The sequence below is a fragment of the Etheostoma spectabile genome, chromosome 14 (assembly GCF_008692095.1).
Source record: "Etheostoma spectabile isolate EspeVRDwgs_2016 chromosome 14, UIUC_Espe_1.0, whole genome shotgun sequence".
Lineage (NCBI taxonomy): Eukaryota > Metazoa > Chordata > Actinopteri > Perciformes > Percidae > Etheostoma > Etheostoma spectabile.
Genome location: NC_045746.1, coordinates 770,687 through 780,882, shown reverse-complemented (window position 1 = coordinate 780,882; position 10,196 = coordinate 770,687). Strand labels below are relative to the sequence as shown.

Here is a 10,196-nt window from a genome sequence, read left to right as displayed (position 1 = left end):
CTAAATACAGTTAGGAACCTAAAAATGAGCATTTAATGAGCACTTTAACTGAGATCATATTCATTTTAAAGACTGTTTCCTACTGAACCATCTGCTGGACAGAAGGGGTATTGTAGGTGAAATTAAAAAAATAGTTTGGGGGGGGCACTGTTAACGGCAAAGATGATTGTCATATGATGCCAAATTTGAACTCCACTGTTTGATTGGCAGATTAGCATTCCAACCATATAATCATAATGTGTTTCTGTGTGCTCTCGCCAACAGCATGGAGTGGCATTGATGGTCGGATTAAGAATGACCTCAACCCTGTGACCTTCTCCATGCTGGGACGAAACACCACAGGTTGGTATTGTGATTACTGTAAGCTTTATCACAAACCATACTCAACGTGTCTGATGTAGCTTTTCCACTTTCCTGTAAAAGTGTCCAGTGTTTTTAACAATGTTTAATTTATTTATCTACCTCTCCTCTCTCTTTCTTTCTCAATTACCATCTGACTGTCTTCTTAGACCCAATATCAAATTCAGTGGATCTGCAGTGGGCGAGGTTCCCTGATGTTGATGATGAATGGTCTGGATTAAGTGAGTATTTCAGCAACCCATTCCATGCAGCACAGCTTACAAAATAACAGCGGATCATTTAAAGTTAAAGCTGCGCATGATTTTCGGAGAAGAGACCCAAGTCTTAACATGTGCAAAAGTATCCATTACTAGACAAGCATATATTTTTCTTTAATTTGTATTGTTTTGTCTGCCATCCTGTTATTTTAGATGGGGTAGCAGCAGTGGACCCCAGCTCTGACTGGAATGCCCCAGAAGAGCACTGGGGAAACTATGAAGAGCCCCCTGTGTTGGTGACCTCAGCGCCTCCATTGAAAGAACAGCATGTCCCCAACAAGGTATCACTGACACCCTGCCAAATCACCCACATGGCTAAATACATCTGTTAGACATCTCTAAATTATCCCGATGTAAGGCCTTTTAGGTCTTAACAACAAGAAGGCTTTTTTTACTACTTTTTTACTTTCTGGATTTTATTGCATTGTTTTTTATTTGGCACCGCATTTAGGAAGCAACACACAAGTCAATATGTTAAAGATTTGTCAAAATAGATCCTCTACGGTGATATATACTGTATATTCTCGTAGTGTCCATCTCTTAAAGTAGCCCATCTTTCTACCATTGACATCACTGTTACCAGAACCTGTGTTCCTTATTTTAAAATGAATGTCTGTTTTTGTTACAGCCAGTATTGGAGGATGAGAAGGACACTGACGATCCGTCCGGTGGAGCAGCCAAATCCAAGAAGAACAGGAAAAAGAAGAAGAAAACAGAAGAGGAAGCTGCATCTGAGGCTCAGGCAAGGAAAAAAAGCTGTCAGATTAATATCATCCAAAAGTATAACTTTATTTATTCTATTTATTTGTACATATTCACATCAAGAAAGCATTTGTTCTGTTTTGTGATGTCATTGCATTTCTTTGACTGTAGACGGGGAGCCCCGTGCCCCTGGTCCACACAGTACCCAAACCCCAAGAGCCTCCTGAGCTGGCCTCCAAAAAGCAAAACCCCAGCATATCCTCTGCTCAGAGTAGGTTTCAACAGCTCAGACTCTATTTATATTCAATCACAGAGATGAAATACATGTTCAAACAGGATAGTAATAATAAGATGGTTATAAACAAAACTTTGTTTCTTTTTAATCTACTTGCAGAAAAATCCGAGCAGATTGTGGAGCCTCTGAAGCCCTCCCTAAAGAAAAAGGTCCGAAGGGAAACATGAAGACAAACAGGTCTATACAAAGCATATGCAAATGATTGTAAAATGTGTCCCATGCAATAATTACCAGTTAAGTTTCTTTCTGAGATATATTAACAGGTTATGAGTTATTCAAACACAAACAAAAACAAGCAGTGATTACCACCTGCTTGGCTAAATATAGTGATGAAATGTGGTCCTGTGGACTAAAATCTTAACTAATTTGCACTATTTGCTACACTGCAACTGAGTGGAGTTTCAGGGTAGGTTGACTTGCAGTGGAGGTACATGTTAATGTAATTATTTTCTATGGCATCGAAAGTTTTTTTGTTCGTTTTTTTCCTCCAAGAGTGTATGTTTATAATTATTAACCCTTAAAATACAAACTGGTTTCCTTTTATTTTATTTTATTTTATATGAAAGTTGAAGTATAAGAGAAGCATACATTTTTGCTCCCCAGAATATTGCACTTTGTTTTGTTTGCTATGCTTCTGCCACTATGTCAGCTGTCAATTACTAAAATCTGTAGTAGCGGGTTACATGTGAGGGGTGGTGTCAGATCAGGATAAGTTCCGATTTTTCACTTACATAACCCATATGTAAATTAAGATAGATAGGTGTTGCTGTAATCCTCCTTGTTCTTCGTACTGGCCATTAAGTGATAACGTCAGAGCAACCAACTGCAATGTAGAAATGGGGGACAAAACTAAGTGAGTAATATAGTGTCCAAATAGATGGGTATTTTCCAATGGAATGGCCTGTTTTGTATAAAATTCTGTCTGTGTTTTCTTGCTGAGGTCTAAGGTCACATATAGGTGTGTTGCCCTGACAAAAGCCTGACTATAAACCTACACATAACTGCAATGACAAAGGTTTGATTTGGCTATTCTCAGACTGCTGAAGCCTCATGTTAATTTTGGCTGAACTTTAGGCAGCACTTTTACACACCAAAAATGTATTTTGTACTTGTACATTGTAGTCACTCTATGAAGGTATCGTTACACAGCCTGTATGGACAGGAGAAATGATTTCAGCAACCTACTGTATATCTCTCTCAACAAACCAATTACATGTAACGGTTTTAAGATAGGTTTGCCTATCCTCTAAAGTAATATCTCCCTAAATCTGTCCTTTGAGTACAAACACTCACTTCCTGTAGGCTGTGTGGTTTATAAAAGCTATTTCATGAAGAATGGCAGCTGTCATCAGGTTGTTTCACACCGAAAGAAAAAAAAATGTGGCCATTCTGCACAACCACTCCTGCAATGTAATCCACCTCTTTGCTGTCCATCTGTGTAGTATGTAGTAGTATGTACCAAACTATAGGTAGTATGCACCAAACTATCATTATTACGCCAAAATATGGTTAAATACACTACTGCCTGAGCTTCAGAGAGGTGGGGAAACTGTTCAGAGCACACTACCAGCGGAAAAGTTACTGATCATCACTTCTGGATCAGATCAGATCATTTCTTTAAAGGCTACTCTAAATTAGAAATGTGGACACTGTAATTGGATTCTGGATTCACACTAAATTGTTGATAACGGTTATGTAAAGAGCACAGTAACTGATATGAACCACCAGGAGGCCTCGTAATGTGAATTAAAGGACTAGTGGGACTATCCCACAAAGCAGTAGCACTATTAAGTATTGTCCCTCTACTTTTAACATTCTAGATATATCTTTATCTGACTAGATTGTGCGTTGATTTTCTAGAGACTTAATGGTATCTTCTGCACTCTTATCTGATTTAAAAAAGAAAAAAAGAGCATTTTTCTTTCAATTTTTGTGCTAGAGAAAGCCATGCCATATATACAGATTGTAAGGGCTTTTTCCAGTTCTGTTATTGCTCTGTGCAAAAGGCTGTATTGAGCTCCTTTTTATGTTGATTAATTGTTTTTTTTACTAACCTTTTGCAGAATGTCTAATTTCTTTTGGTTTGACTGGATTTATGATGGGGGATTTTTGTTTTACATTAATTGACAATGAAGACATACATAGCGATATGATAAAGAGCAGCTTTAATTCCACAATAAAGTTGGTTTTAAACAAAACACACACACAATAACACATTCATAAAAGGAATTTAATTCCACTGCCTTAACCTGTAATTGTATAGAAAATGTATTGGCATCCTTTTTTAGAGTTTCCAACCAATTGCAAGTTTTGATGTCAGAAATTAATTTCGTCTTGCATGACTTTGATAATAGTACTTGTGTACATGAAATGAAAGATGTCTTGCTTTTACTGTAAGTACTTGGTCCTGGAGTACCACACAGTGTGTGTGTGTGTGTGTGTGTATATATATATAATTTAATAGCTTTTTTAATGATCAAATTGCAGCTTTTCCGTGGACATCCAATTTAGCGGACATTAACGGGATCTTGTTGTAGTCAAAGAGCCTTTGTGCATCAAGGTGATGATCAGCTGGTGATGATGAATAGTTATTAGAGCTGATAGAACAAAATAATATGTTGCTGTGGCTTCAGGTGGGCTTTTTTTTTGTTTACTGATGATTCAGATGGATTCAATCAATGTATTTATATTCTTGTCTCCAGGACATGTGAATGATTTTGTTTATTGAGGAGATACAAATGTTATTTCTATGTTTGTTAAAAATGAAAAATAAATAAGAATCACTTGATATCACATATTTTTTTCTTGAGGTTTAAAGCTTAAAAGTTACACAACAGCAAGGTCTTGGATATGTGTGTGTGTGTGTGTGTATATACAGGCCAAAAGTTTGGTTACATCTTATTTAATGTGTTTCCTTTATTTTCATGACTATTTACATTGTAGATTCTCACTGTAGGCATCAAAACTGTGAATGAACACATATGGAATTATGTACTTAACAAAAAAGTTTTTGCTTTTTTGATAGCGCTGGAAACCCTTGGTGTTGTCTCAATAAGCTTCATGAGGTAGTCACCTGAAAGTTTTTTACTTCACAGGTGTGCCTTGTCAGGGTTAATTAGTGAAATTCCTTGCCTTATTAATGGGGTTGGGACCATCAGTAGTGTTGTGCAAAAGTCAGGTTGATACACAGCCGACAGCCCTATTGGACAACTGTTAGAATTCATATTATGGCAAGAACTTATCAGCTAATTAAAGAGAAACGAGCGGCCATCATTACTTTAAGAAATGATGGTCAGTCGGTCTGAAAAATTGCAAAAACTTTGAATGTGTCCCCAAGTGCAGTCACAAAAACCCTCAAGCGCTACAACGAAACTGGCTCACATGAGGACCGCCCCAGGAAAGGAAGATCAAGGGTCACCTCTGCCGCTGAGGATAAGTTCATCTGAGTCACCAGCCTCAGAAATTGCAAGTTAACAGCAGCTCAGATTAGCAGATCTAGCAGCAGACACATTTCTAGAACAACTGTTAAGAGGAGGCTGCGTGAATCAGGCCTTCATGGTCGAATAGCAGCTAGGAAACCACTGCTGAGAGGCAACAAGCAGAAGAGATTTGTTTGGGCCAAGAAACACAAGGAATGGGCATTAAACCAGGGGAGCTCTGTGCTTTGGTCTGATGAGTCCAAGTTTGAGATACTTGGTTCCAACCGCTGTGTCTTTGTGCAACGGAGAAAAAGTGACCGGATGGATTCTACATGCCTGGTTCCCTCCGTGAAGCATGGAGGAGGAGGTGTAATGGTGTGATGTTGTGGGGGTGCTTGGCTGGTGACACTGTTGAAGATTTATTCCAAATTGAAGGCATACTGAACCAGCATGGCTACCACAGCGTCTTGCAGCGGCATGCCATCCCATCCGGTTTGCGTTTAGTTGGACCATCATTTATTTTTCAACCGGACATCATTGTGTCCCAAACAGACTTCCAGGCTTTGCTAAGGCCATTTGACCAAGAAGGAGAGTGATGGAGTGCTGCGCCTCCACAGTCACCGGACCTGAACCCAATCAAGATGGTTAGGGGTGAGCTGGACCGCAGAGTGAAGGCAAAAGGGCCAACAAGTGCTGAGCATCTCTGGGAACTCCTTCAAGACTGTTGGGAAACCATTTGAAGCTCATCAAGAGAACGCCAAGAGTGTGCAAAGCAGTAATCAGAGCAAAGGGTGCCTTCAGTGAGAATCTACAATGTGAATAAGTCATGAAAATAAAGGAAACTCATTGATGATGGTGTAACCAAACTTTTGGCCTGTACTATAGATATATATATATATATATATATATATATATATATACAAGAGATCAGTTGTTATCCTGAAGAAGCACTGATTATTTTACCACCTGTAGTAATGTTTTCATGCCAAAATAACAAAGTATGAATTAGAGGCAGGTTTTTAGCAGCACACAAGCTGTACAGATATAAAAGGTGCTTTCTTCCTGTTTACTGGCATGTTGTTTTCAGGTTTTCTGTCAAACTAATCCCAAATCTGTGATACACTATGTCATGGTGAAAATCTGTGTCAACATCTGTGCGCATAAAAGGCAGATATATTAATAGTGAAGGTCACTCTAATGGATGGTACTGCAGTTGCTCAAAGCCCTGTAGTGAAAATAACCAGCTAATGCTGTTTTAAAAAAAGATCCATTCAAAGGCCCTGTATCTGAAACCCATAGGCTTCACAGTGCTATGCTGAAACAAATCAGTAGAGCGTGGTGATATTTTTCAGCCAAACTAACAGATCAATTCACACAAACATTGGCATCAGAATTGTATTGCTTTACAGCGGGTCTGAGCAAAAAGGATTATAAGGCTTTGTATTTCCAGTCATGTCAGAGCTCTTTCTACACGTACATAAATACTTCTGTTTAATATTTCAAACACTCTGGGAATGTTATGTGGAAAATCTTAAAATCTTTGAGGCTAGAAAAATGAACCATAAGTTTGATATGTCCTCTTCAGATTGTGTTACAGCATTTAAAGAGGTGGCAGTCTGGTCAGTGCTAAGTCATGGCAGGAGAGGAAAATCCCCTAATGTGACGGTGATGCGGTCCACCCACCAGAGCTTAGAGCTGTGGCCACTGGCCCATCTGTCAGGCTTGATCCATGATGTTTGCACAGACAGAGAGGCAAACTGACATTTAATGAAAGATGTATTTCTTGTTCTAGCATGACACAGTCATTTAATTTAGTTTGAGACAGTTCTTCAAAAAGTGAGGAAAAATGCTATTTGTGGTGACATCTCATTCGTTCTTAATGTTAACCAAGAATAGGCCTAAATCAAGCTATAAAAACATGACACTAATTGGGCATTCGGCCTAATTTTAAGAGGATGCCACTTCACTCAAAGTGTAAAAGCTGCAAGTATATCAAAGCTGAAACAATATATGTCAGGTTATGTGTTTAGGCTAAGTTAAAGGCTACATTTGCCAAAATTCATGGGATTTTCTTTGATGTACAAACAGAAACAGAAGCTCTGAAGCTCCCCAACGTTTTCTGTGATTTCTTTTAAAAATCAACCGAGCACCTAAGTGATTTTCCCCCTCTCGGATTGCTTGATTTAAAAAGTATTTTAGAGACCCCGAAAGGTGAAAGTCTCCCGCATTTACTTCCTTTTCATTCTAATTTTTATTTTTTTAAACGTTTGTATTGAAAATTTTTAACTCACATCAAAACATGACAAACTCCCAAACACCATAAAGATACCAAATACATGGGGTAGAGGACGGGTGTTAAAGGAGAACACCACCTAAGAATTCCAATGTTATTTACATGGCTTTTCAATTCTCAGTTCAATCAACATTTTTGAGCATGCACTACTCTCTCTCTCTCTCTCTCTCTCTCTCTCTCTATCTATCTATTTCTCAAAGCCAGAAACCAGAGAAGTAAGTCTCAATCTTACGACGTCATCAATATCTAGAGCTGCTCCCTTGACAATGAATGAGAGACTGATTTTGTGAACTCAAAGAATGTTGGTTTTCTTTTTTTATAGCCACATGAGTTTAAGTCTAATGTAGTTCACAGTTCTGACACATTTTGAAAGAGAATATGTACAGTCCACTGGTTGTTTGTTTGACTGATTGATTGATTCTCCCTAATGTCTACAGAAAGAGATAAAAATGAATAGAATGGTTTGATAGAAAGCATCATTTAGCTAATAGCTGAACTGAAATATTTTGTGTGATTATTATTATTTTGCATCCATCCCTCGGATCTTGTTCAAGATCGAGTAATGGAAAATGGAATGGAAAATTATCAAAATCCTCCTCTGGTCACGTGGCTCCGGGATGAGCCAGATTAACGCGCTCTCGCTCTTTCTCTGGTTGCCAGCAGGACTCAGGAGGACTCCACTTGCGGGAACAGGCGAACATCGTTTCTAGCATACGCTGGATGTGGCGGTCCTAGTACCGAGGACGCCAACTATTTTATCTTTTAAGGACCTAGTAGCTTTGAATAATTCATTGTCGGTGGCATTCATGAAATAACTTCGAATTCATAGCAGGATAAATGATGATTTCACCGTGGGACCGGTGGTACTCGACGAGCTGCTGCCTCTGCTGCCATGTACGGACGGGCACCATTATTCTGGGAATATGGTATATGGTAAGGAAGATTTTTAATTCGATGTCAGCCCCAGTAAATATGTAACGTTAGAGTATTAGATTAAATATTTTATTAATATCAAGTGAGTTTTACAGAAATATAGCTAAGTTAGCTGGCTACTGTTGTTTTTCGGCACTAATTTGTGATTGCCATTTTGAGGCAGATGTCCTCGATATATACAGTTAACGTCAACGTAATACATTTAAACTACAGTGCTAGTTAATGAAACGCCACCATTTTTCAGTCAAGACTTCTTTCTTGGCTAACGTATATAACGTTGGATCCATTTGAATCAAATATAAGCCTAGCTAGCTAGCTAGCTAGTATATGTTATAGCCGTAACGCTAACTACATTCATTCTAAGCCACCGTTACCGTTAAACTTTTTGTTGCGCTGAAATAACCTTAATAATTCAAATTCAATTCAAATTAGCTTTATTGGCATGAAAGGCTCAATAACAATGTTGCCAAAGCATCAACATTCAAATATTCGGACAGAACACAACTAATTACACACTAATATAAACATTAACACATTAAGATTGATTTATATTAATTATAAATACAGTGTGTGTGTGTGTGTGTGTGTGTGTGTGTGTGTGTGTGTGTGTGTGTGTGTGTGTGTGTGTGTGTGTCTCGACTTGTTAATTTAACGTTCCTTAAATTACTCTTTATGATATGATACAGGCCAGCAGCTGAGCGTGGTTAGATCTGTTGGACAAAACTAATTGTCCAACAGATCTAATTCTCTTCATAAAATGTTGAAATAGGAACGCAATTCATTTGATTTGTCCTACATTTGCACTGATTAAATATAGAGCTTGCTTCTTTTTTAACCATGGGGATAACCACAAGTTTTCAACATAGTTCAGTGAGCCTGTTTTAATCCCTGACCTCTTGGAAGCGTCAATCTCCTTCGCTTTGTGACCCTACTACTAATCAAGTCAAACAGTGACATAATAGGACTCAAATGGTAATTTCTTTTAATCATGCTGGTTGGACAGATGCTGATTTTGATATTATTATAATTTAAATGTATTTTGATTTTGGACTGTTACTTTAAAAAAATTTGACCTGCTGGCCTTGGGCTCTATGAACTTGAGTGGGATTTTTGACTATTTCCTCTCATTTGTAATCAGAGAAATAATCAATGGAATACCTAATAATGACAAACCATAGCAAGCTGTGTACCTATTTCAACATTTCCTTATGCGTCATTAGTTTTTTCCAGTAGATATAACCACACTCAGCAGTTGACCTGTGTCATATGATAAAGAGTAACTCAATTCAAAAACCATATCAAATAATCCTTTGCCTCACCTGTAATTACTTTTCATTTAAAGCACTTTATCCCACTCCAAGAGAAAGCCCAATCCGATCTGATAATTTAATTCTGAAGGTTAACCCAAGGACATAACAATGGATAACTCCACTATGAAATGTAACATTAATATTGATCTTCTTCATTTCTCCACAGCTCATCAACGCGGTGGTCCTACTCATCTTGTTGTCAGCTCTCAATGACCCAGTTCAATACCGCTACCACCTTACCAGCTCTGAGCTGGGTACTGACATCGATGTCATGGACGATGCAAGTAAGTGGAACTAATCCCCTCTTTGTTACATTTCTGACCTGATATATATTCAATGAGGCATACTTATTACTCTACATAAAAAGTGCAAGTTCAACATGTATCAATATGATTTCGGTGAAGGATTTCATATAGAAGTGTTTTTTTTTAATTCTTTTTAAACACTAAGGGCTCATTAGCAATATTCCATTCATAAGAAATCAAAGTCATTTGCTTTAATTATTACACTATAATTATTTTTGTCATAATTATTCTTGTAGAGTTAAACAGAAAAAAATACCATCACAATGACACCAAAAGGCAGTTTAGTTCAATTTTTAGTGCATTTTTATAGATAGATAGATAG

At 37.8% G+C, this 10,196-nt stretch overlaps 2 protein-coding genes across 3 annotated transcripts in view; both read left to right on the top strand.

Moving 5' to 3' along the window:
* Positions 1–3,021, top strand: part of mtdha (metadherin a) — a 7,201-nt gene extending 4,180 nt beyond the window's left edge. Inside the window, exons 7-12 of the mRNA XM_032535006.1 lie at positions 265–342; positions 510–581; positions 771–898; positions 1,246–1,359; positions 1,491–1,590; positions 1,714–3,021. Coding sequence (XP_032390897.1) covers positions 265–342; positions 510–581; positions 771–898; positions 1,246–1,359; positions 1,491–1,590; positions 1,714–1,781 — 560 coding nt within the window. The 3' untranslated portion in view covers positions 1,782–3,021. The remainder of the gene's footprint in view (positions 1–264; positions 343–509; positions 582–770; positions 899–1,245; positions 1,360–1,490; positions 1,591–1,713) is intronic.
* Positions 3,022–7,964: 4,943 nt separating this feature from the next.
* laptm4b (lysosomal protein transmembrane 4 beta) overlaps positions 7,965–10,196 on the top strand; it is a 9,114-nt gene continuing 6,882 nt past the window's right edge. The window contains exons 1-2 of one of the 2 annotated variants that reach the window (XM_032535017.1): positions 7,965–8,259; positions 9,736–9,853. In XM_032535017.1, the coding sequence (XP_032390908.1) occupies positions 8,164–8,259; positions 9,736–9,853 (214 nt within the window). In that variant the 5' untranslated portion in view covers positions 7,965–8,163. The remainder of the gene's footprint in view (positions 8,260–9,735; positions 9,854–10,196) is intronic. The other variant, XM_032535018.1, reaches the window with a different exon arrangement.